This window comes from Pseudophryne corroboree, chromosome 11 (assembly GCF_028390025.1).
Source record: "Pseudophryne corroboree isolate aPseCor3 chromosome 11, aPseCor3.hap2, whole genome shotgun sequence".
NCBI lineage: Eukaryota > Metazoa > Chordata > Amphibia > Anura > Myobatrachidae > Pseudophryne > Pseudophryne corroboree.
In genome coordinates, this window is record NC_086454.1 from 314,474,597 (window position 1) to 314,502,328 (window position 27,732).

At 46.3% G+C, this 27,732-nt stretch overlaps 1 protein-coding gene across 4 annotated transcripts in view; it reads right to left on the reverse strand.

Moving 5' to 3' along the window:
* Nucleotides 1-3,645: 3,645 nt before the first annotated feature.
* Nucleotides 3,646-27,732, reverse strand: part of ZC3H18 (zinc finger CCCH-type containing 18) — a 182,130-nt gene continuing 158,043 nt past the window's right edge. For 2 of the 4 annotated variants that reach the window (XM_063945649.1, XM_063945648.1), the window contains exons 10-20: nt 17,328-17,582; nt 15,931-16,050; nt 14,499-14,600; nt 13,087-13,233; nt 12,862-12,993; nt 12,415-12,423; nt 11,776-11,942; nt 10,965-11,614; nt 9,186-9,282; nt 6,935-7,031; nt 3,646-4,537 (exon numbers count right to left, since the gene is read on the reverse strand). In XM_063945649.1, coding sequence (XP_063801719.1) covers nt 4,333-4,537; nt 6,935-7,031; nt 9,186-9,282; nt 10,965-11,614; nt 11,776-11,942; nt 12,415-12,423; nt 12,862-12,993; nt 13,087-13,233; nt 14,499-14,600; nt 15,931-16,050; nt 17,328-17,582 — 1,981 coding nt within the window. In that variant the 3' untranslated portion in view covers nt 3,646-4,332. The remainder of the gene's footprint in view (nt 4,538-6,934; nt 7,032-9,185; nt 9,283-10,964; nt 11,615-11,775; nt 11,943-12,414; nt 12,424-12,861; nt 12,994-13,086; nt 13,234-14,498; nt 14,601-15,930; nt 16,051-17,327; nt 17,583-27,732) is intronic. The other 2 variants (XM_063945650.1, XM_063945651.1) reach the window with 2 other exon arrangements.

The window sequence follows — 27,732 nt, forward strand, 5'->3', positions numbered from 1 at the left end:
TGAAAGGTGCTTTGCTGCTGAGAATAAAAGTAGTATACACAGACAAAGGGGGTGCAGATGCACTAAACGATCATTACAGTATAATATGTCATAAGAGGTTGTTGGTATATCGTTGGCCAATGACATCGGCCTGCCCACCAATCGTCCAGGTCACCTCTTGTCGAGCAGGTCCCTAACACTATGGGGCCAACATCTGGAACGCAGGGAACCCCCAGACATGATCCAGCAAAGGACCCGCCCAGGGCATCACACTAAAAAATAGTAATAGTAAAGTGATATAAAGTGTAGGTATGTGAAGGTCCCTACTATGAGTGTAAAGGTAGGGAGTATGTGAAAAAAATGTGCATACATAAATAATAGACAAACATGATATACAAATTCACCTGGAACCAGCGACATCACTGAAACAGGAGTGACTATTTGTCATTAGTTACCAATAGGCTAAATATTACAGTAGATCGTCCCTTCCAACTGATGCCACTTTCAAAGTTCCCACACTAACATCCCATGATTCCCCCCACTTCCCTCTCGATGTCCCTTTCTTTTCCACATTGCTCTGTATAATCTTCAAACAGCCTTTTTTGTGGTCCCCACTGTTTTTACTGTCACAATGTTATTTTTTTCCAGCCATGTTTATTTTCTGTATGTCCCACATATAGTCTTCTTCACTGTTCAGTTATTGCTGTCCCCAAAGCTTTCCCCTCGTTTTCTGTATCCCCCCCCCCCCACCACCATATCTTGTCTTCAAACAAACAAACAAAAAAGTTATCCGGTTCACGGCACCGTGACATCATACAGTCAGCATGTTCTGCCGTTACGGGTAGGAATGGGAACTAGGAAGTGCAGCCAAATTCGCAGTGAGGCAAATATTTCTCTAGACCAGGCATTCCCAACCACGGTCCTCAAGGCACACCAACAGTTAAGGTTTTAGTGATATCCAGGCTTCGGCACAGATGGTTAAATCAAAATAACTGAGCTACTAATTAAGTCACCTGTGTTCAAGCCTGGATATCACTAAAACCAGGACTGTTAGTGTGCCTTGAGGACCGCGGTTTGGAAACACCACTCTAGACAGACATGCGGGTGTCCGGCTGCTGTGGAACTACACATCACAGCATGTCCTGCCACAGCTATAGCATGCCCTAATAGCAAAGCTGTGGCAGGGTATGTTGCAATGTATAGTTCTACAGTAGCCAGAGGGGGACATGTTAAATACCACCGTTCTACAGACTGTTATGCTCCTATCTAACTAGAAAGTTGCTTTAAGGAGAGTTTGCAGAAAAAGGTGAAGAGTGCTCCCAGATACTAACCATAATCTTCATCAGTGCTGAAAAGCACAGACCCAGAATCTTTGCTGCTGACAAGATGAGGATACGTTACTTTCCTCCCTGACTACTGGATAATTTATAGTGGTCGCCAGGACCCCTATAATGTGCAGTGTTTCCCTTCTGTCATCAGTTGTTTAGGAGAAGGGGAGAACAGAGGTTTTGTACTGGTTGGGTATTGCAGTGACCGCCTGGAAGGGTAACAGCAGGGATGGCTCATCTGCTTTCACATCTCTCTCGCCTCATAACGCACCTGACTCTTCAGTCCTTTTACACATGTTCCTCAGGTCTTATGCAACTGAGCTGGATGGAGTCTTACCCATCACACAGAGAAGGCACCAGGGGCACGTGATTTTTATGCATTTTTCATGTGCTGGCAACAGTTCAAGAGCGAGAGACGGTGGGTTTGGGACGCATTAGCGGCTGCGGCGGACTATGCACTAGACCATCACACCGCCCCGCACTTTTCCTCCAGCACTTTTGGTTTAACCTTTTGCGAAAGGCACTAAGAATGTCAACAATTTTCCATTTTCTCCAGTGGTTCTGTAAATAATCAGCACACTGCTAAAAATAGTGGTATTTACTATTAATAGCTCCTTCTAGCACAGTAATAAAACCATTGTTACTGCAAAGTGTCACCAGGTGAATTTCCCATGAGGATTATGTATAGGTTGTCTATATTTATATTAAAAGGTCTTCACCACCCTGTTGAAATGTTCCTCAGTCACATACGTAGAGTAGAAGTGACCGACTGATTTACATGTATTTTGCAAAGAAGTGGAATTATTACAAACCGCTCAAACATGATCAGTGAAGGACTCTGAATGAGATACGGTCAAGATCCCGCCGGACGGAATTCCGGCGGTCGGAATACAGACACCGGAATCCCGACCGGCACAATCCCGACGCATTCTCCCACTGTGGGTGTCCACGACACCCATAGAGGGAGAATAAATTAGTGTGCCGAGCGTAGCGAGGCACCGTGCCCGTAGCGTGGCGAGCCCACAAGGGGCTGTGTTGCGCTCGCCCCCTGTTGGGATGGTGCCGGTCGGGATTCTGGGTCGGTATTCCGACCGCCGGGATTTCGTACTGATCCCCTCTGACTTGCTGTTATAATGTCCCCATCGTCCCCTCCCAGGACAGTATGTGCCTCAGGTCTAAAGTGCCTACAGTAGTAGTGAAATGCTTGACATAGCGGGTAAGCAGCATGTGGCAGTCTAGCTGCTGTGGAACTATACATTCCAGCACACCCTGCCACAGTGTTGCTATTAACCACTTAACTGACGATTTCCCCCCCAAAAAAACGCTCCGAAATTGCCGGGTTTTTATTATGGGTGAATTAGGTGAAGAACATAAATTTAACCTCATCCAAAATTATTTTAGTTAAAAAAATATATTTTGGGGAAAAAAATAAAAAATAAAAAATTCTCTCAAACATCTGAACATCAGTCGGGAAGATCGGTAACATTGCAACGTTACTTTTTACCCCTAAGACAGCTGCCAGGTACACAGGGGGGTCTGGGGGTGGGGGGTTGTTTTACACTCCCACAGCGGATGCTATTGGTTGCAGCTGCTAACACTGTTTATCTGACTGGTTGCACCCTGTGCGACCAGGTCAGATAAGACACTTGGTGGTGTGGTCACATCTGATGCGACCATGCCAGGCGAGTGGTTAAGGTATACTAACTGTGGATAGGCAAGCTAGGATGTATGGCCCCACAACAGAAAAATGTTACTGCACTGGAACATTTGTTAATGCATTATTACTCCAGAGTACTCTTGAGCACCAAGACAGAATTCTTTTTTTTCCCCATTCTCTTTGGAGACTGTGTATGTTTGGCCCCACAGCAGCTGGAATGCCGCAGGTTGCCTGCCATGCAATGCTAGACCATGGTTTCTGAGACCTGCCGGCCTTTGGATCAGGGAGCATAACGGATGGTCGGGGTCCTAGCAGCAACCTTTCTCTAATATTGTGCATTTCCTCCTCGGTGGACAGAGCCTGGAATGAGTCTCAGTGGAAGATAAAGGGATGTAATGAAGTCAGGTGTGGAACAAATCTGAATTTGTTTTGGCTGACGACCCCAGGCTTGGCGCCTTGTTGCTAAGGCAGATACTTTTATTCCGTTTTTTTTTTTCGTGACAAGCGGAGGCTTCCTGTGCCCCTTGCTATGTAACTAGTACTTTTAGCAACCATCCTTTCTGAAATCATGCTTCCCACTGGCTTCTGCATAAGGAGCTGTATTGATAAGTGCGATGGTGCGGAGAACCTGCAGCTTTTCCTCTTAACCATCAGAACAAATAGGTCAAGAAACAACGGAAATGTTTTATCAAAATACTTTATTTCAGGGATAAATCACCTGCTCCCCCCCTCAAATATGTCCCATATCAACAGGTAGACACCCCAACAAATAGCACTGCATTGGCTCTTAAAAATGCGTCACTCACTCCTGCCCCCTGTCTTCACCATCTAAAACAGCCTATTTCATACAAATAAAAACGTCTCCGTTCTCGGCAAAGACGGAATAGAAAAAAAAAGGGGGGGGGGGGGGGGGAGAAAATAAGGAGCACAATATATATTTATACCTGTTCTCCTAGGAGATTAAGAGGGCGAGAGTGAGTTTGAAGTCTAGGGTGACTTGCAGCAACATTGGGGATATGTTTCCTTGTACAGTGGAGGGTGCTTTCCTTGTCCGATAACGAATAACGAATTGATGAAAAACAAAAACCCAAAAGTATAAAAAAAAAAAAAAAAAAGGAGAGGTCAGGAAAGCTCAAAGCAAGTCATCAAGTTACAGTAAGCGCCACGTCTGCTGAAACGTCCTCAGTTCCATCAAGGCAGAGAGGTTTGGAAACAGCGTTCAGAGGTTTTGTTTTATTTTATTTTACAGCAGGATTTCTTGTTTCATTGGAGGAAATTGTGGCCCAAAAAAAATACAGGTGGCAGGAGCCAAAATCCATGTAAAAACACATCAGTCTCTCCAGGTTCTCCGTGGATGCTTGGGCGCCGCTATACCTTGCCGGGAATTTTCGCCCTCTTGCGAGCGATGGCATCTTCCACAGCTTTGAGCTGTTTGAGAAGTTCCTCCCTGCGTGACAATGTGCTTGCTTTGCCAGACTTGGCGGAGGTGGCGGCAGTGGTGTCTGTTGCCTTCCCTGGGATGCTGGTAACTTTGCTTGAGCTCTTCGGCTGTGGCGGAGAAAGTGGACGCTTCCTGAGGGTGCAAAATAAGGAATTAGAACAGGAAGAATAAGAAAAAAAGTAAGAACATAGATTCTACAACTGAGCCAAATCCCTATCTCACAAAGAGAGAGACATATTCTATATTATATAACTGGGGAGGTACAAGGACGGAAGTTAGATAAAATACCAAGTAAGCTACTCTGGAAATCGTTTAGGAATTTTAACTTAAGCGTTTAAAGCAACAGAAGTTAGTGCTAACTACAGTATATTAATAATGAGAGGAGTACCTAACGGTCAGAAGAACGATATCGGGAACCCGATGGTCAGAATCCAGACACATCCTGGGAAGCATTTTTACCCTACCCCTAACCCTCCCCTTCCGCAGCCTAACCCTAAACTCCCCATCAGGCAGCCTAACCCTAACCTCCCCATCAGGCAGCCTAACCCTAACCCCCCCATCAGGCAACCTAATCCTAACCCCCCCCTCAGGCAGCCTAACCCTAACCTCCCCATCAGGCAGCCTAACCCTAACCTCCCCATCAGGCAGCCTAACGCTAACCTCCCCATCAGGCAGCCTAACCCTAACCTCCCCATCAGGCAGCCTAACGCTAACCTCCCCATAAGGCAGCCTAACGCTAACCTCCCCATCAGGCAACCTAACCCTAACCTCCCCATCAGGCAGCCTAACGCTAACCTCCCCATCAGGCAGCCTAACGCTAACCTCCCCATCAGGCAGCCTAACCCTAACCTCCCCATCAGGCAACCTAACCCTAACCTCCCCATCAGGCAGCCTAACGCTAACCTCCCCATCAGGCAGCCTAACGCTAACCTCCCCATCAGGCAGCCTAACCCTAACCTCCCCATCAGGCAGCCTAACGCTAACCTCCCCATCAGGCAGCCTAACCCTAACCTCCCCATCAGGCAGCCTAACCCTAACCTCCCCATCAGGCAGCCTAACCCTAACCCCCCCATCAGGAAACCTAACCCTAACCCCCCCCCCCCCCCCCATCAGGCAGCCTAACCCTATCCCCTGTACTTTCCTCCAAGCTGTGAGATCCTGGCCTCAGGGGGTCCCGCTATCAGTCTTATGACTGTCAAGATCATGACTGCCAGTATTATGCCGCATCCCTTAATAACAAGTTTTGTTTTCTTTGTTTTATATAGAAACGGAGTCTAAACTCCAATGTGCCCGGCCCAAGCCACTGCTTGCAGATCAAAGTGTTGACAACAGAACAAAAGAATGCTGACCCTGTGCAGAAAAGCTTGTAGTTCTATGCATTAATTAGAGGGGGTTCCCTGACTTTTCACCTGCAGCTCTGCTACACTGATGTGTGAGATTGAATATTCCCTCCCCTCTCCATCACTATACACTTTCCACCGGGATCGGTATGAAATACCTCCAATCAAAATCCCGACAGCAATTGACAGACGGTCAAAATCCCGACAAGGTAAAAACCCCGACATGGACAAAATACCGACATGCATTTTTCATTGTTTGTGTGTGTATGTCGACTTAGGTCGACATGGACATCATATAAGTGTACCGCTGCGCTCGCCATGCTTTGGGCACGCTATTATATTCCCCCTCCAGGTCCACTGGGATGCTAAAGTATGAACAAGTCGGTTCCAATGAAAAAATCATGAAAACCCCTCGTCGGCATTTTGACATGTCGGCATTTTACATGTCAGTATTTTGACCTTGTCGGTATTTTAAAAGTCTGTATTTTGTCCATGTCGGGATTTTGACCGTCGGTGAATTGCTGTCGGGATTTCGACCGTCGGGATTTTGATTGGAGGTAAATTGACTACATCCCTTTCCACCTATTACAGTCAATAAATAACTACGATACACACAAAGTGAAGCCTTGTTGATTATGTACATAATACACATCCAGAGCTGCTGTATGCACTACTAGTACTTCCATACCAGGCATAGCAAACACTGCAGGTAACACTATACATACTGTGGCTAGCACCAGTTCTGCATAAACACGAATTTCATAATCCTATAACTGTAAAACAAGAGACTTACACGCATGAAATGTTCAAAGGAAAAGAACGGTTGTGTGTTCTCCAGCTCACAGTAAAATGATACACACACTTATGGTTGGCAAGAGGAAAATAACAGCCTTACCACAGCGCAGAGTTATCTGTGATGCAGAAAGTTGCTACACTGTAGCAACAAAGTAAGGCTACGAGCTTCACAAACTGGATTGATACATCTAGCTAACAAGTACATGGGTTAGTAAATCAACTAACAAACAAGGAAATAAATTGTATTTCCACTTAAAGGGACAGTAGCGGCTCAACATACTCTTTATTTACTACCAGGAGCATTCTATGCCCTCACACTAAGGGGTTGTGGGGAGATTATATGAAAGTGACATCACCCACAGGAGCGCCCTCTGTGTATAGATGCGCCACCTACCTGTCTGGCTGAGCGGGTGAAGGCTTGGGGTTTGGAACCCTTTGACGCTCTGGTTTCGGTGAAGGAGGCTTGCCAGGTTGCTTACGGTCTCGAGCTGCTGCCATGCGATGACAAAAACAAAGAGTTAGTAATAAGCTACACACAAATCGGCCCCAGGAGAAGCCGGTCTCTCTTACAGCGGGTGCGTGCGGCGTTCTCTGCCTAGCACAGACAGGTGTGGCTAACCTCCTATCAGGAGCTGGAGTCTGATATACACCAAATCAGATCTGCTGTCAGTCAGAGATCATGCGTGTGCACCCTACGTCACTCTTGACAAGATGGTCTTTCCCACAAAAGGTGCGTAAAAGTTGCAATTATTTCCCCCAGCCATGGACAAAATGGAAAGAAAATATTGGGCAATATTGACACAGATTACTGGCATGGACCGGCAGAGCGCCCTCAAGCTCCAAGGAGCAAACCTATATAGAATGTGGGGGCTGAATGAATGACGTGGGGCTGTTTTCTTATCCCATTTCTAAAAGGGCAATGAGATCGTTTAGCAGACATACAGCAGATATGGGCGAGAAGCACAGAAACGTAAAGCAATGCGTTCAGTAAATGCAGCACGAATAAACTAAATCTATGACTATGCACTGTAGGATTACGCCCTATATTTGCCCTGAGAGCAGGATAAACCCGTCCAATGCTCAGCAAAAAGCACCATCCTCACGCCCACGGATACCAAAATAAACCAGTGATATATTTGGCTTTTTTTACTATTTTAAAAAGTTACTAAAAAAAAAAGTAATGGAGACAAATGTACAAAACAGTTGTAAATAAGTTTACTTAACACTATCTAAATTTAGATTATTCCAAGTCAGAGGAAATCCTCCTCTTGCAACAGAGTTAAATATACAGTGCAGGAGTGACATGTAGCAACACGTAGAAACCCTGGACTGACAATCCCCTGTGAGATGCAAATGAGCCTCTAGAGATTAGGAGACACTGTAAGTGCCAAAACGTGACAATGTTAGAAACACTTCAAAGTACTCCAGTCTGCAGAGATGCCTTCAGGCTGTGGCAACGCACAGAGACAGGCAATGTACAGATATAGCCACGTTCATTCATCCGGCAGCAGGGCCAAACGGATTGCGGGTGCCGCTAGTAGCAGCTAAACTGAGTTTGGCTCCATCAGTATGAATTACATAGTGAGATTATTTACTATCTAAGGGGGCATATTTATTAATATATGCAACCTGCCCTCAATAATTAGGATTCTTTACCAAAGCAAAGAGAGCAGCAGGTCTCCCGAAACATTCTGCTAATGTAGCCCAAACGCTACAACAGCATACTGCTATCTAATAGATGGAGTCACCGTATTTCTTTGTATGCGTATAAAGATCGCTGCTGCCACACCTTCTAATTGGCGTTGGCTGATTCCAATTGGTCAGTCACCAAGGACCAAGTCTTGCACGGTAGCTGGCAGAGGGCGGAGTTTGGAGATGCTGGACTCAACCCAAAAAACCTAGAGAATGGAATAGCGTTTGGCGCAATTCTACAGACATCTTGAAGGCAAGATGTTTATTGCTCAAAACGTCTTAAAAAAAAGACTAAGGGCCTAATTCAGTAAGAATCATTATTGTGATCGCCAGCGCAGTTTCACAATGGTTAGGAAATTGCATGACAGTAATGCGAACAATTCTGCCTGACTGACAGGCAGAGGTGTTCGGAGGGAGGGACGAGGGTGGCCGGCGTAGACGTAAACTCTCGTTTTCCAGGAGCAGCGAGGCCAAAGATTGAGTCACGAGACGAAGATTCTATGGCCTCACAAGCCCTACTGAGATGGCAGTAAGAGAATTACTCAGCTTGCAGTCGCAGATCAACATTGCGACCAAAAGTAGTGCTATGCATCTCCTCCTTCATTTGCATTGCTAAGTATTGCATTTGCAAAACTGATGTTTACAGCAGCATTCTTCTCTCAAAATGGATATTTTATTTATTTATTTTTGGGCTTACAGACCAACCACCTAACAGTCGGTCTGACTAATACAAAACAAAGATCACCATGCTGGGTTTAAGTATCTATCACAAATATCTTATCATCTCTGTTCATTTTCAGACTTTAAGTAGGAGGGACCTATGTGTAAATTATATAAAAGGGTTTCGTGATCTGTTAGCCCCGAAAGTTTTCCAGTAGCAGACACAAGAAATAGGCTGGAGGTAACAAGCATTGTTTGTGTAGCGCGGCTCATTCCCTGAGGACAGTACTCACCTCTCTCAGGGGATATATTGGCTTTCTTGGCGGGTGGAGGGGCCAGCCGGTCTTTATCAGACGGCTCGTATCGTTTCCTACTCCCCTTATCGGTGCCCTGTAGGGATGAGTCAATATCTCATTAGATACAATGATATAAAACAACATCTGTGGGATGAGTTATGAAACGGGGAAGTATGAGCTAACCTGACATATTAGAGGATACACACATGCAAGACAAATATGTACAGGCTTTGCCCAACTCATAACAGGTCTTAAGAGGCACCTTTCCACCATACCCGCGATGTGCCCACCAGCCACAGTCCAACATACAGAGGTGTCCTCAAACACCGTGGCCGCAGTCACGCCAAACCGCCCCTCTCGCCGTGCCGAATACTGGGCTACTCGGCAGCACCAAGCTTCTTTCACTGAAAGTGTGTATCTTACTTACACAAATTCAACCACTGGAAGTGACAAAACTAATTTGCTAGACTGCAATGCAGTGTGATATTTGTACCTCTGTGTATGACCGAATCTGAATCTGTATACCATGTTCCACTATGCTTCATCTGTGACTTTACATGGTTCCTAATTCCTCTGCAGTTAAAGATGCAGCCTAACGTCACTGGTATACTGTGGGCGGCCTTCGCTGCGTCTGCGATGCGAGTAATACGCACAATTTAAAGAAAAAGGTGGCAAGCTAAGACTTTTGCAGTGGCTCACTGTATGGTGTACTGATACAAGGTGTGTGAAGGCACATCTGTATGGACGAACTGCCACCTCTGTGGACTGGACTCAGGGCAGCAGCACATCCTTAGTGCGGTCAGCATGACAAAGCAGAGGCAGGTTGCGGTTAGCGGGCATTTTAGCAAGGTTATTCAGATTTTCCCAAAGGTGCCATCACAAAGTAATTTATGGACAAATAATTGAAGACACACGTGGCAATATTTTTTTTTCCAAGTATATGCCTTGTCTTGAATGTATGAACATCTCAAAACACAAAAAAGCAGACACTTTTCACACGGAGACAGTAATGGGTTTGTCAAATAAAAGACACACGTATTTATCGCTTACATATCAATCTTTCCCTTGAAGAACAAACTTTTTATTTTTGTTCCTATTAAATCTAGTGTTGGCACCACTAACTCAATTGATAATGTGCATCCTAAAAATAACTCAGTGGCAAATAGTATATCTCCTATATCTGCCAAACCTCACCCATGGCTAACGCTTGCTCAGGCGTGGCCAGGATGCACAGTGGAACAGCTGGCACACCGCTGCAGCCCAGCTCCCACTGGTAACATGCCCAGCCAGGCAGTTAGCAGAGGTACCAGGTGCGCTAGTAGTGGGTGTGGAAGATGAAGCACAACGGCCGCCACAGGCTTGGGTCATTATTACTGGCATCCTATATAGAAGTAAACTGAAATTTAAATGTCTGATTTGCATTTAGTTTACCATGCCGGAGATGTACCGGCAGCAGCTGCGAAGCAATATACATTCAGCATCATGCCAGGAAAGCACGATGACTGCCAGGCTGTGTAATGTTGAACGAGCTATCAGTGTCATTCATTACTGCCTGGTTGTTAGTGCATTGTTCTGCTTGGCCAGCAGCCAAAGAGCCTCGACAGAACCCCCACCCCACTCCTGTTAATGGTAAATTAGTGATGTAATTCAGCAGATGAACCTGTAGACTTTGTACTGGTAAAGAATTGCAGGAATGTAATCCACTAAATAGTGCTTCTGCTAATGAGTGACTACTGCTACAGAATGAACTGTTGGAAAGAAGCGTGGTCACATCACCTTGCTCAGTAGCGTCAGCTTGATGTCCTTGTGGGCGCTGAAGCTGCTCTGGGCCGGCGGAGGCACAGCGGGCTGCGCAGCTGCTGTTTTGTTACTGCTGACCGGCTTGGACAATTTTGCAGGGGCAGCTTTTGGAGGCTGGGTGGGGGGCTCGCGCAACCGTTTGTCTTCCTTTGACCTTTGCTCCTCCTTAGGACGCTGCTGCTCCTCCTTAGGCCGCTGCTGCTGCTCCTCCTTAGGCCGCTGCTCCTCCTTAGGCCGCTGCTGCTGATCTTCCTTAGGCCGCTGCTGCTGATCTTCCTTAGGCCGCTGCTGCTGCTCCTCCTTAGGCCGCTGCTGCTGCTCCTCCTTAGGCCGCTGCTGTTGCTCCTCCTTAGGCCGCTGCTGTTGCTCCTCCTTAGGACGTTGCTGCTCCTCCTTAGGCCGCTGCTGCTGCTCTTTAGGACGTTGCTGCTGCTCCTTAGGACGTTGCTGCTGCTCCTTAGGCCGCTGCTGCTGCTCCTTAGGACGCTGCTGCTGCTCCTTAGGACGCTGCTCCTTAGGCCGCTGCTCCTTAGGCCGCTGCTGCTGCTCCTTAGGACGCTGATCCTTAGGCCGCTGCTGCTGCTCCTTAGGCCGTTGCGTCTCCTTTTTGTTTTTGTCAGTAGGAACTGTATTAAAAACATGACACAGAGCAAACTTACATTATAGGTCACATGGGAATCACTGAAAGCTACAGACCAAGATAGGACTTGTTAGAAGCTCTGCCACTGGGAGGCAGGAAGGGCGAGTAGCTATACCATTGGGAAACTGGGGGGGGGGGGGGGGATACCTTTTTCTTTTTCTTTCTTCGGCTGTGCCGGTGTGGGCGAGTGGGAGCTTGCGGAGGAGATGGGGCTGGCAAGGTCAGCATACAGGTCATCAGAGTCGGCGCTGCGCACGGAACTGCTGCTGGATGAGACACTGGAGACGGACGAAACGCTGCTCACACTTAGCGACCTACGAGAAAACACCCGTGCATTTTCACAATGAGATATGCACACACTGCGGCAATGCAACACAAGATGCAGCGCTGCATAGCAAAGACATTTTCAAAATGCATGCGAATAATAATTTACCATTTACATTACTGCAAAGTATAAATGGCTTAGTAAGCGGCAAGAACGGGAGATATCCTGCACCAAGAAGGATCGTTCTGGATCCCAAACATGGTACAAAGGTCGGACAACTGTCATAAGCGGCCAGCCTCCGTTTGTGCTGGAAAGCTGATGCCGTAAGATCCGTGGAAAGTACTTAATAATCATAAGGCGGCACATAGTCAGCCTTCACTCTTATCATATCAAAGATTAAACTGCTGAAAAGAAAGCGTGTGGTTATAGGTTACCGATGTGTGCGGTACACTTGTTTCCTTCCTAGAGGAGAAAGCAGCGACTGTATGTAAACATATGCGACAGAGAGGAGATGAGCCTACCTGGATTTCCTGGTTGTGGTCCCAGCGGAGTACGGAAGACACGGGAATAAAATAAAACAGACAGTTAGTGTAATGTAAAAGCACCTCATGTAACACTTGCTGTACTACAGTAATGGAGGGCGAGAAAATGCAAGGATCGTCCGTATAACCAAACTAACGCAGCTTTCTATACACAGGGCAATATGGCTTTACGTTCCAAAACCTAGATCAATGTCCACTCATCACCTGCACCCGATGTCTCAGTGATATAAATGGTTCCTAGTGACCTGACCGGGTGAATTCCAGGTATGTAAATAGATATATATCTGCCATACCAGTGCCTCTGTAGTTCCCAGTTAGCAGAACGCTCAGAAGTACTGGTGAGACGCACTTTCACAAAAGCTTTTCCTGGCTCTTGGATTTGGCGGCAGAGTGCTGAGCCCCCAGTGTTACCGATTAGAACCGTACCTGGATTTGCGGGATGCAGACTGGGAAGGTGAAGCGGAGGCAGATGAAGAACGCGAGGAACCCGATCGGGAGCCAGATCGGGAACTGGAACCACTGTAACTGCTCGCGCTAACGCTGCCACTTACAGTCCTCCTATATGAAAAAAAAACAGAGCCAACCAGCCAGGTGAATTAGACAACCGGTACATTGAGATTTTCCCAGCAGTCTCGGCAGTGGGTAACGTACCTCCTTGGCGGTGCTTTCCTCTTTGTCTCTTTCGCTCTGCCGATTCTATTCTCTCCAGTTTTTGCAGGTTCTGGTGCAGCCTTTGGAGGTTTCGCTGCTGGGGCTGGCACTGCGGGAGGTGCCGCCTTCTTCACATTTGGTTTGTCTCTGTATATAATCCATATATTAGATACATTTTATTCATTGTTGTATAGCTCAGGCAATTATACATCAATGTTGACAGAACTTATCAGACACAAATCCCCAAGAATAACGGAAACAACGCTACAAGTTTGGATCTTGAACACTGCAAACTTAAGATCTTAAAACATTCACACTTCCCTTTGCACTGATCAGCCAGAATCTCAGTGTCACTGTTAGTCTGTGCATTTATCCACCGAGCAAACTCTAGCAAGAAACCAAATGTGATGCTCGCTAGAGACACTGAGGCTGATCATATTAACGTCATTGGTAGTCTGTGATTTCAATCAATGTAATAATCATCTGGTCACGATGAGCGAGTGAAACGTGTATTTCCAGTGAAATTATGACAATAGCAGCTAATGTTCTTTGTCCTCATTGAAAAAATAATAATTTAGCATATTTCAAGGATGAAAATCAGTAGTTAACCAGAAGCCACGCAGAAGAGCTAAATAGAGCTACAAAATCAAAGAATATACAGTTATACGTTACTAGGCTACATTATGGATACAATGCAATGTTACAATAACACACAAAAAAAAAAAAAAAAAAAAAAGAGCCTGGGTATCCATGAAATGTCACAGAAAACCTTATCCTATATAACCTTAAGAATATGCCTGTGCTTAATAGAACCTGGAGTTTGCTTGGTGTATTTACATGCTACCCCTCTGCGCTGGCTATAAGCTAACTCGTGGGGCTGTGCCAGACACCTCTATGAAGACATATTCCCTTTCCTCTCTGACACTGAATAAAACAAGAAGTCCCACTAGATCATACCTCCAAGCTATTGTATTGTTGGCATATCTTGATGGTTATCACAACTGAATAAAGAAACAAAAGGTCTGGAAAAAAGTATGAGGAAGAGCAGTCAAATAATGGCAACTCTACTTAATATTTCCACCAGTGAAAACATAGGGAAAATTGATGAGCTAGTTGCCTTCCAAATGGACTTTGCACGTCTCTCCCAAAGTGTGGACCCTAATGGAGCGACTCAATTCTGAACAGTGTGCGGTTATGATGGGAGGCTACACGCATCACCCAGACTTTTCATGTGCACCCCTATGGGAATGGAATGCAAAATGAGTGATGTTGCAGTCATGGTATACTGCTGTTCCGAGCGCTCAGACAGCACATCACTTAGAATAATACTTATTAAGATGTTATTCCCTCTATTACCAAGCAATGAAAACAAGTGGCACTTTATGTGGCTGATTTCCCTGGTTCATACTCACCCTTTGGCAGGTACAGTGACAGGTTCCCCTTTGCTCTTTGCGGAGGGTTTGTGCGGAGATGGTGCTGGTGACGGAGATGGGGAGGAGGAAAACGATCTGGACCTGGAGGTAGAGAATCACCAGACAATCTGTATTGTACTCTGGGTGCTATTGACTGACACCTAAATGGTAAATATATGGCTATCACCAGTAAACCGGCACACTAACAGCACCTATGATGCCCACACTAAATATGGCTGTATGATTAGCCAATTAATGTCATTTTATAGGCTGTAATTGGCTTTCAATCACCATATGTACCTAGATATTGCAAGACTCATGAACATAGTATGTCAGGTATGGTCTATGCACAAAATGCACTAGAACGTATGGACACCCATTATAATGCCTACCTCTCTATAACACCATCCTTTGTAGTAAACTGGCCTGATAAAGAGGGATCACTCTACTCAGAGACCCCTAATGTGCCACAGGAGTGAAAACATTGGGACATACACCTTCCAACTAAAGCCATCTTGATTCTGGCATTCTCCTAAAAGTCCCCAACCACCCATATTTTATAATACAGCTTGAGTGTTCCATATCCAAATATTCCGAAATACGGAATATTCCGAAATACGGAATTTTTTGAGTGAGAGTGAGATAGTGAAACCTTTGTTTTCTGATGGCTCAATGTACACAAACTTGTTTAATACACAAAGTTGTTAAAAATATTGTATTAAATGACATGCAGGCTGTGTGTATAAGCTGTATATGAAACATCAATGAATTGTGTGAATGTACACACACTTTGTTTAATGCACAAATTTATAAAAAATATTGGCTAAAATGACCTTCAGGCTGTGTGTATTAGGTGTATGTGTAACATAAATGCATTCTGTGCTTAGACTTGGGTCCCATCACCATGATATCTCATTATGGTGTGCAATTATTCCGAAATACGGAAAAATCCCATATCCAAAATACCTCTGGTCCCAAGCATTTTGGATAAGGGAGACTCAACCTGTGTATATATATATATATATATATATATATATATAAAAAATTATGGGGAGGGGACTGCGTATTGCCATTCACAAGCGTTTTCTATCCTCCATACTGCGCAAAGCACGTTGTCACAAACAGGAACTTTTGCAAAAGTATTTCTAAATGTCATCAGATAAAAAATAGGGGGGGGGGAAACAACTACTAGCCAATGGCCTGTAATGCTAGTTCCCACACCCTCTAGTTCCCCACTCTCAGTGCTGAAGCAGACGTGCAGAAAACATGACACTACATCTATTGGTAAACATTTTAAAATGACGCAGACAGAATTTGAGCAGGCGTGATTTCAACACCTGAAATACTCAGTTTCCGATAACTAGAAATACTGGTTGGAGCTACAATGTTTCCACTTTCACAGTGATGAGTTAGATTAGATATCTGAACAAACCTGGACCGGCTCCCAGAGAAGGAACTATGCCGTGAGGACCGGCTGGAGAAAGAGCTGTATGAGGAGGATCTAGAGCGCGAGGATCCGGAACCGGAATAGGAAGATGACCGGGAAGAGGATCTAAAATACAGAACAGGACATAAAACAGATTTAATGTGACAAAGGACTAAAAAGGGAATGGACAATAAAATACTGGGAGCACATTTTTAAGAAATAAGTAGTAGAGAAACAGGGAAAGAGGAGGGAGAAAGATGAAAAAAAAGAGAGAAAGGATGTCAAGAAGAGAGATAAGAAAAAAAGAGGAGAGAGGAGCATTAGAGAGAAGATGATGGAGAAAGAGCGGGGGAGAGAATGAGGGGAGCAAGAGGGAGAGAGACAGGGTGTCAGGGAGATGGAAAAGGGAAGGCGAGCGAGCGGAAGAGAGACCAAGGGTGTCAGGGAGAGAGAGAGTGAGGGAGAAAAACGGGAGGGAGAGAGTGTGTGTGTCAAGGAGAGAAAGAGGCAGAGTGTCGGGGGGAGACAGGGTGAGACACAGAGCGAGAGAGAGAGAGCATTGCACGAGATAGAGACGGGATAGCTAGAGGAAGGGACGGGAGAGACACTTCCTGTTGCAACCTGGCTAGGTCCCAGCACAGGTCTCGGATGGGGGCAGGCACTTCACAGCATTAGGCCATGCCCCCCTTCCAACCGCAAATCACAATACTGAAGTGTCCCGCTTATAATATGGCACTGGCTATAAGTTACAGCAATGTTACATGCACCAGTTTTCAATATAACCCAAGGTTCACTTCTACACTAAACTAGCACATTTTCCATTCCGCGGCCCAGTGCAAACTGTTACAGTGACATCCTCTAAAACACGAAGCTGAATCTACAGAAACACAACCTTATTTTCTGCATACTTACAAATATAAAAAGTATAACACTAATGGCATATGGCAGTCATTGTAAAGTCACGGAAGCAGCAGATGTGGCTTGAGGCACTAGCCCGATACTTTGCTATAAACCAGAGAGCTTTCTTGTGTGTGTGTACTGTATATCTGTCGTTTGCCTAGTATACCAGAAACTGAAACAAAATGCGCACTGCCCTAGGTGGTTGGGTCACTTCCAACGTACAGTGGTGACTGTTGGCGCTGTCGACGAATGATCAAGGGCACCAATGCCTTGATAGCGACCTGACCGGATCTGCCTTGTTTCAGGTCCACACATGGCAACCACCCAATACTGTCTGTATATCAACGAAGGTGCCAATCTTACAATATCATACCTCTGAGGATTCCAATCTCTCTTCATCTATGTGGATAGTTTGGAATTTCTTTTAGGTACTATCGGGAGATTACTGGATAAGGCTGTGCTATTACAAATACGTTGATGAGAGAGGGGCGACACTCACTTACCTGGATGAGTTAGACCCCGAATCAGACGACTCTGTGGTATGGCGTCTTCTGCGTCCTCGGCTGGGGGAGGTAGAATTGCCAAGTTTCTTTTTGGGGGACTTTGATCGACGCCAGGGGTCCTTCCACTCATCAGCCCTTTTAACCTGCGTAGGGCCACCCGCTGTAGGAGTAGCTGCGACAACAGCTGTGGCATTAGCATTAGCAGATGTCAGGGGTACGGCAGGAGAATCTTTCTTTGAGGAATCGTTGGGGCGGCTGCAAAAGAAACAAAAAAAAACTAATTAAGTATAAGGAGAGTACGAGCCTATGCTTCATGTGTCACTACTGTATACCTTGCAGCTGGACAATGAACCCTATATATTCATATCTTTCAAAGCTGGAAATTGCTCACTGCTACGGTCCTGTGTCTCCCAGGATCCAGCCCACAGATTGAGCTACTGATCAGACATTAGAATGTGGGTGTGATGAGCTGCAGTTATAACAGTCCATGGATATTCCAGCTTTATGCCTGGAGTACTCATTACATTCACAAACGGACCCTAACCACAGTACGGAAATATGTAATTAATATAAATAAATTCCCATATAAATGGTCAAATCCAGCATAGCTCCCCTAGACACACTCGGAGGAAGAAGATTTGCGGTCTAAACATTCCTTTCACGAGATACTGTGGTTAGAAGAGGAGATCAATACTCAAGTATAGTAAATATATATTAATTCCATATTCCTTACTGGGGTGTTTATTAGCGCCCTGAGTGATTCCATGCTTTCCGATTTCTATATCATTATTGTTGGGTACAATTTGGGAACGCTAAGGCTGCAAACATAGGTGTGCCAATGCATATACCTTTCCTTTTCTCCATTACTGAGAATACAGTCTATCCACTTACTTCTAAGCAGTGACATCACTAATACCCCTTTCACACCGCAGCTTGTACCCGTTAATTTGCCGTTTTTACTGGCTTCCTAAACGGTTCGAATTGCGATGTGAAAGGGTCACCTTCAATTTACTGTTTACAAAATACCGGTATTTTGAAACGGTAAAAAAGCAGGGTCCTACCCGTTTCATTGTGCAGTGTGAAAGGGTCTGAAACGGTATTTGCAAGCCCCAGGTGGTGATAGGCTGTCTCCATGTGTGATGTCACCAGGCAGAAGCAGGAAATAAACATTTAAAATGACAACCACTGTTTTGTATGGGTGAAACGGGTTCAGTGTGAAAGGTACCAAAACGGTAATGAAATGGTAATACAGGTTATGTATCCCATATCCAAATATTCCGAAATACGGAATATTCCGAAATACGGACTTTTTTGAGTGAGAGTGAGAAAGTGAAACCTTTGTTTTTTGATGACTCAATGTACACACTTATTTTAAAACATAAGTTATTAAAAATAAGATTTTACTCACCGGTAAATCTATTTCTCGTAGTCTGTAGTGGATGCTGGGAACTCCGTAAGGACCATGGGGAATAGACGGGCTCCGCAGGAGACTGGGCACTCTAAAGAAAGATTTAGGACTATCTGGTGTGCACTGGCTCCTCCCCCTATGACCCTCCTCCAAGCCTCAGTTAGGACACTGTGCCCGGACGAGCGTACACAATAAGGAAGGATTTTTGAATCCCGGGTAAGACTCATACCAGCCACACCAATCACACCATATAACATGTGATAGGAACCCCGGTTAACAGTATGATAACAAATGGAGCCTCTGAAAAGATGGCTCACAACAAAACCCGATTTTTGTAACAATAACTATGTACAAGTATTGCAGACAATCCGCACATGGGATGGGCGCCCAGCATCCACAACGGACTACGAGAAATAGATTTACTGGTGAGTAAAATCTTATTTTCTCTGACGTCCTAGTGGATGCTGGGAACTCTGTAAGGACCATGGGGATTATATCAAAGCTCCCAAACGGGCGGGAGAGTGCGGATGACTCTGCAGCACCGAATGAGAGAACTCCAGGTCCTCCTCAGCCAGGGTATCAAATTTGTAGAATTTTGCAAACGTGTTTGCCCCTGACCAAGTAGCTGCTCGGCAAAGTTGTAAAGCCGAGACCCCTCGGGCAGCCGCCCAAGACGAGCCCACTTTCCATGTGGAATGGGCTTTTACAGATTTTGGCTGCGGTAAGCCTACCGCAGAATGCGCCAGCTGAATAGTGCTACAAATCCAGCGCGCAATAGACTGCTTAGAAGCAGGAGCACCCAGCTTGTTGGGTGCATACAGGATAAACAGCGAGTCAGTTTTTCTGACTCCAGCCGTCCTGGAAACATAAATTTTCAGGGCCCTGACTACGTCCAGCAACTTGGAATCCTCCAAGTCCCTAGTAGCCACAGGCACCACAATAGGTTGGTTCAAGTGAAAAGCTGAGACCACCTTTGGGAGAAACTGAGGACGAGTCCTCAATTCTGCCCTATCCATATGGAAAATCAGATAAGGGCTTTTACAAGACAAAGCCGCCAATTCTGAAACCCGCCTGGCTGACGCCAGGGCCAACAGCATGACCACTTTCCACGTGAGATATTTTAAATCCACAGTCTTAAGTGGTTTGAACCAATATGATTTCAGGAATGCCAAAACCACATTGAGATCCCAAGGTGCCACTGGGGGCACAAAAGGAGGCTGAATATGCAGTACTCCTTTGACAAAAGTCTGAACTTCAGGCAGTGAAGCCAGTTCTTTCTGGAAGAAAATCGACAGAGCCGAAATCTGGACCTTTATGGACCCCAATTTGAGGCCCAACGTCACCCTTGCTTGCAGGAAGTGCAGGATTCGACCCAGTTGAAATTCCTCCGTCGGGGCCTTCATGGCCTCACACCAAGCAACATATTTCCGCCAAATGCGGTGATAATGTCTTGCGGTGACATCCTTCCTGGCTTTGATCAGGGTAGGGATGACTTCCTCCGGAATACCCTTTTCCTTCAGGATCCGGTGTTCAACCGCCATGCCGTCAAACGCAGCCGCGGTAAGTCTTGGAACAGACAGGGTCCCTGCTGCAGCAGGTCTTGTCTGAGCAGCAGAGGCCAAGGATCCTCTGCAAGCATCTCTTGAAGTTCCGGGTACCAAGGTCTTCTTGGCCAATCCGGAACCACGAGTATGGTTTTCACTCCTCGCCTTCTTATTATTCTCAGTACCTTGGGTATGAGAGGTAGAGGAGGAAACACATAAACCAACTGGTACACCCATGGTGTCACTAGAGCGTCCACCGCTATCGCCTGAGGGTCTCTTGACCGGGCGCAATATCTTTTCAACTTCTTGTTGAGGCGGGACGCCATCATGTCTACCTGTGGTTTTTCGCACCGGTTGACCAGCATTTGGAAGACTTCTGGATGAAGTCCCCATTCTCCCGGGGGGAGGTCGTGCCTGCTGAGGAAGTCTGCTTCCCAGTTGTCCACTCCCGGAATGAACACTGCTGTCAGTGCTAACACATGATTCTCTGCCCATCTGAGAATCCTTGTGGCTTCTGCCATCGCCATCCTGCTTCTCGTGCCGCCCTGTCTGTTTACATGGGCGACCGCCGTGATGTTGTCTGACTGGATCAGTACCGGCTGGTTTTGAAGCAGGGGTCTTGCCTGGCTTAGGGCATTGTAAATGGCCCTTAGCTCCAGGATATTTATGTGAAATCTCCTGATTTGACCACAGTCCTTGGAAATTTCTTCCCTTTGTGACTGCCCCCCAGCCCCGAAGGCTGGCATCCGTGGTCACCAGGACCCAGTCCTGTATTCCGAATCTGCGGCCCTCTAGTAGATGAGCCCTCTGCAGCCACCACAGCAGCGACACCCTGGTTCTGGACGATAGGGTTATCCGCTGTTGCATCTGTAGATGGGACCCGGACCATTTGTCCCACAGGTCCCACTGGAACGTCCTTGCGTGGAACCTTCCGAATGGAATTATGCTTCGTACGAAGCTACCATTTTCCCCATGACTCGTGTGCATTGATGTACCGACACCTGTCCTGGTTTTAGGATGTCTCTGACTAGAGATGACAACTCCTCGGCTTTTTCCACTGGAAGAAACACTCTTTTCTGGTCTGTGTCCAGAATCATTCCCAGGAACAGAAGACGTGTCGTCGGGACCAGCTGTGACTTTGGAATATCGAGAATCCAGTCGTGCTGTTGTAGCACTTCCCGAGAAAGTGCTACCCCCCCTACCAACTGTTCTTTGGACCTCGCCTTTATCAGGAGATTGTCCAAGTACGGGATAATAAAAAACTTCCTTCTTGCGAAGGAGTATCATCATTTCGGCCATTACCTTGGTAAAGACCTTCAGTGCCGTGGACAACTCCAACGGCAGCGTCTGGAACTGATAGTGACAGTCCTGTACCACATATCTGAGGTACTCCTGGTGAGGAGGGTAAATGGGGACATGCAGGTACGCATCCTTGATGTCCAGGGAGACCCTGTAATCCCCCTCGTCCAGGCTCGTAATAACCGCCCTGAGCGATTCCATCTTGAACTTGAATCTTCTGATATAAAAGTTCAAGTATTTTAATTTTAAGATGGGTCTCACCGAACCGTTCTGTTTCAGTACCACAACCACTGTGGAATAGTAACCCCTTTCCTTGCTGAAGGAGGGGCACCCTGACAATCACTTGTTGTGATTATAGTGTTGAATAGCCACCAACACCGCCTCCCTGGCAGAGGGAGGTGCCGGTAAGGCAGATTTTAGGAAACGGCGGGGGGAAGAACGTCTCGAACTCCAGCCTGTACCCCTGAGATACTACTTGAAGGACTCAGAGATCCATGTGAGAGAGCCCACTGGGCGCCGAAATTTCTGAGACGGGCCCCCACCGTACCCGGGTCCGCCTGAGCAGCCCCAGCGCCATGCTGTGGACCTACCGGACGCAGGGAGGACTTCTGCTCTTGGGAACTAGCTGTGTGCTGCAGCTTTTTCCGCTACCTTTGCCTCTCGGCAGAAAGGATGAGCCTCTAGCCCTCTTGCTTTTCTGGGGCCGAAAGGACTGTACTTGATGATACGGTGCTTTCTTTTGTTGTGGGGTAGCCTGTGGCAAAAAAGTCGATTTCCCAGCAGTAGCTGTGGAAACGAGGTCTGAAAGACCATCCCCAAACAGTTTTACCCCCTTATAGGGCAAACTTCCATGTGCCGATTCGAGTCGGCATCGCCTGACCATTGCCAAGTCCATAACCCCCGTCTGGCGGCAATGGACCTAGCGCTTATTTTTGATGCCAGCCGGCAAATATCCCTCTGTGCATCACGCATGTATAAGACCATGTCTTTTATATGCTCTATTTTCAGCAAAATATTGTCCCTATCCATAGTTATTTTCCGACAGGGAATCTGACCACGCAGCGGGAGCACTGCACATCCATGCCGAAGCAATGGCTGGTCGCAATATAATGCCCGAGTGTGTGACTATATCTCTTAGGGTAACAACCTGCTTTCTATCAACAGGTTCCTTCAGGGCGGCCGTATCCGGAGACGGTAGTGCCACCTTTTCTGATAAGCGTGCAAGCGCTGTATCTACCCTATGGGGTGTTTCCCAACGTGACCTATCCTCTGGCGGGAAAGGGTACGCTGCCAATAACCGTTTAGAAATTATCAATTTCTTACCGGGGGAAGACCACGCTTCCTCACACACCTCATTTAATTTCTCAGATGCAGGAAAAACCACTGGTAGTTTTCTCTCACCAACATAATACCCTTTTATGTGGTACCTGGGGTATTATCATAAATGTGTAATACATTTTTCATTGCCTCAATCATGTAACGAGTGGACCTATTTGGAGGGTACACTAGTCTCATCGTCGTCGACACTGGAGACGGTATCCGTGTCGACATCTGTGTCTGCCATCTGAGGTAGCGGGCGTTTTTAGAGCCCCCCATGACATTTGAGACGCTGGAACAGGCACAAGCTGAGTAGCCGGCTGTTCTGTGTCGTCGACCTTTTGTGTAAGGAGTTGACACTTTCACGTAATCCTTCCATAAGTCCAACCACTCCGGTGTCGACCCCGCAGGGGGGTGACATCACATTTACAGGCATTCGCTCCGCCTCCACATCATTATCCTCCTCATACATGTCGACACAGCCTTACCGACACACAGCACACACACAGGGAATGCTCTGACAGAGGACAGGACCCCACAAAGCCCTTTGGGGAGACAGAGGGAGAGTATGCCAGCACACACCAGTGCGCTATATATATATCACAGGGATATCACCTATAAAGAGTGTTTTCCCTTATAGCTGCCTATATATATATATATATATATTGTATACTGCGCCTAAATTGTGCCCCCCTCTCTTTTTTAACCCTTGCTGTAGTGTATTGACTGCAGGGGAGAGCCAGGGAGCTTCCCTCCAGCGGAGCTGTGAGGGAAAATGGCGCCAGTGTGCTGAGGGAGATAGCTCCACCCCTTTTTCGCAGACTTTTCTCCCGCATTTTTATGGATTCTGGCAGGGGTTAAAAAGCACCTATATAGCCTCTGGGGCTATATATGGTGCCAGTTTGCCAGCCAAGGTGTCAGTATTGCTGCTCAGGGCGCCCCCCCCCCAGCGCCCTGCACCCATCAGTGACCGAAGTGTGTGGTGTGCATGAGGAGCAATGGCGCACAGCTGCAGTGCTGTGCGCTACCTTGGAGAAGACAGAAGTCTTCAGCCGCCGATTTTCTGGACCTCTTCTTGCTTCTGGCTCTGTAAGGGGGACGGCGGCGCGGCTCTGGGAACGGACGACGAGATCGGTGCCTGTGTTCGAACCCTCTGGAGCTAATGGTGTCCAGTAGCCTAAGAAGCCCAAGCTTCCACCACTTAGGTAGGTTCGCTTCTTCTCCCCTTAGTCCCTCGATGCAGTGAGCCTGTTGCCAGCAGGTCTCACTGAAAATAAAAAACCTAACATATACTTTCTTCCTAGGAGCTCAGGAGAGCCCCTAGTGTGCATCCAGCTCGGCCGGGCACAGAGATCTAACTGAGGCTTGGAGGAGGGTCATAGGGGGAGGAGCCAGTGCACACCAGATAGTCCTAAATCTTTCTTTAGAGTGCCCAGTCTCCTGCGGAGCCCGTCTATTCCCCATTGTCCTTACGGAGTTCCCAGCATCCACTAGGACGTCAGAGAAAATATTGTATTAAATGACCTTCAGGCTGTGTGTATAAGGTGTATATGAAACATAAATTAATTGTGTGAATATAGACACACTTTGTTTAATGCACACATTTGTAAAAAATGTTGTCTAAAATGACCTTCAGGCTGTGTGTATAAGGTGTATATGAAACATAAATGCATTCTGTGCTTAAACTTGGGTCCCATCACCATGATATCTCATTATGGTATGCAATTATTCCAAAATACGGAAAAATCCGATATCCAAAATACCTCTGGTCCCAAGCATTTTGGATAAGGGATACTCAACCTGTTAACTGGTTACAACATGCGATGTGAAGGGGGTTTAACTGCTAAGACCCACTTTAAGAACCGTTTCAAAAGCAGGTTTTGCGATGTGAAAGCAGCATAAGAGTGCAGCCTATCCAGTTACTAGGAGGCAGTGACCACTGAGAGTGCAGCCTAGCCAATCACTAGGAGGCAGGGACCACAGAGTGCAGCCTAGCCAATCACTAGGAGGCAGGGACCACAGAGTGCAGCCTAGCCAATCACTAGGAGGCAGTGACCACTGAGAGTGCAGCCTAGCCAACCACTAGGAGGCAGTGACCACTGAGCGCGCAGCCCAGCCAATCACTAGGAGGCAGTGACCGGGTGTGGTTCATCATATCGACAGTGTCTAGGTCAACAATGTTTAGGTCGACCACTATAGGTCGACAGTCACTAGGTCGACATGGATGGAAGGTTGCCAGGGTTTCTAGGTCGACATGTGCTAGGTCGACAGGTCTAAAGGTCGACATGAGGATTTTTTTTTTTTATGGTGTCGTTTTCTTCGTAGTGTGACCGGGATCCCAAATTAGTGCACCGCTTCGCTCGCCATGCTTCGGGCATGATGCCTTCGCTCCGCTGCCGCTTCGCTCGGCACACTTTACCGTTCCAATCGTAGTCCACGTGGATCGTTAAGTATGAAAAAATAAAAAGTTTTTTTTTAAACTCATGTCGACCTTTAGACCTAGCACATGTCGACCTAGAAACCCTGTCGACCTTCCATCCATGTCGACCTAGTGACTGTCGACCTATAGTGGTCGACCTAAACATTGTCGACCTAGACACTGTCGATCTTCAGACCGGATCCCGCAGTGACCACCAAGAGGAAAGCCATTGCACTCAATCGGAAGCAGTGACATTACTGAGCTGAAATGGAATAGACAGCATTCAGCGCTCTTATTAGGAAGGATGGAAACATTATTTTGGACAGTCACTATGTCAATATGAGAACACTGTATTGCTACTTAAATAAATGTACCTATACTGTACAGCATGCGTCTGGGTCATTAGGTCGACATGCATTAGGTTGACAGGATGACTAGGTCGACATGAACAAAATAGACATGGAAAAGGGTTGACATGAGGGTTTTTTTTAAAACTTTTTTTGGTGTCATTTTTCTTGTAAAGCGACGGGGAACCCCAATTATTGCACCGTGTCCCCTCGCATGGCTCGCTTCAATCGCCATGCTTCGGGTGCCTCGCTTTACCTTCTCAATTGTAGTCCACGTGGATCGTAAAGTATGAAAAAGTTCAAAAAAATTACAAAGAAAATATTGTGAAAAGCTTGTGTCAAACTTTTCCATGTCGACCCAATGACCATGTTGTCGACCTAATGACTGTCGGCCTAAGTCTTGTCGACCTAATGACCGTAAGCCAAAAGCAGCATGATTAAACGTACAATGCCCACACAGATAATATGCTATACGTACAATTAAAACCTATTATGGTGCCCATACACTTGTGAGATAATCGGTGCTATCCTTCGATTTCGACCACATCTGTGAGAGAAATCGAAGGATTGTATGCAATTTTAGGTACCCTGAGACGCGATGGGCGGGCACGCCGCTCGAATATCGCATCTCAAGGTATTATGTGCTGCACTTCATATCTCTCGCATCGCAGTGCGATCGCATGTGGTTTTAAAACCACATGAGATATATCGCACTGCGATGTGAGATGGGCACCCGCTCTGGCCGCACCCACTCGGCGGTGACGTGCTGATCACGTGTTCACCATGCGATCTATTGCATGATCACATGGTAATCACTTTGGCAGTTCAGGTGCCATTTAATCGCAACTGAACTGCCGCTGCGATGCCCCGCGATGTCGCGTCGCATCGCACAAGTGTATGGGCGGCATTAGGATGAGATCATTATATGTCAGGGGTGTTAAAATATTTTTTTCGACTGGTGTAAAACTCCAATAGTTCAACAATTTATTTCATGTAGCAGCACAACTGACGGATCAATGTAAGAGTCTTAACAAGGTCTGGGGAGCTTAACAGTGACTGGGAAAAAAAGGGAAACACGGTGGGGGTGGTTCCACTCCGAGTTTATCACACAGAGGAATTTACTCATCAGAGGAAGTGATAATCCCAGGACATTGTGACACAAGACTCCTCCATTGTTCTACATTTGTTTAGTGCCCACTTGTGGGTGTGAGTGTAACCTGTGCTTTCCAGGCCTTCTCCTAGGATGACAGCCGGCAATGTGGGGTTACATCACCTATCATGCAATAGCACAAAGTGACAAAAAAAAAAAAAAAAAAAAAAAAAAAAAAGAGATTCTGGCTTCCTGGTGATCGCAGTCATTGACTAATTTGACACTGCATATGCAATACTTAGGAAGCAGAAGTGTACACATATCTGTAGTATTGCATATGCACATTGTTCAACTGATAACCGGATAGCAGCTCCCATGAAGCAATCGACAGATATGGAATCAGTTTCACTCTCCTACAACTTATAAGAGAAAAACATAGTGTAAAATAAGACATCTGGTTATTCTAATGCCTTTTACAACTGTACAACAATAACTGGCCAAATAAAATTATTGCATCAGTGGTTCTCAAACTGTGCCGTGGCACCCTGGGGTGCCTTGGGACACTTGCAGGGCTGCCATGGGTTGGTGGTCCATCATTTCAGTCGGGGAGCTGCCATGATGCTCTGCACTATAGACCCCAAGCCCCCAACGTTCCTCACTAGCAGCTTGTATAGAGGGTGCACTACACAAATATTCACTACTTGTGAGAAAAAAAAAAAAACTTATTTACAGAGGAAACAACTGGCAACCATTTACTGCGCACGCAGGTATGCGAATATAAGGCCCACGGACAGCAACTTATCTCTAGGCGCTTATCAAAAATTGCACAATCTTCAGAAGTTCAATTGCAAACTCCACAGGTTTGTGTGTGTCTGGTACAGTATAAGAAAACATCAGATAATGCCCTCATTACACAGACAGCCACGCGTCAAACAGTAAGGGAGGCTTTATGACTTAACAGCTGTTCACTGATCTTAAATT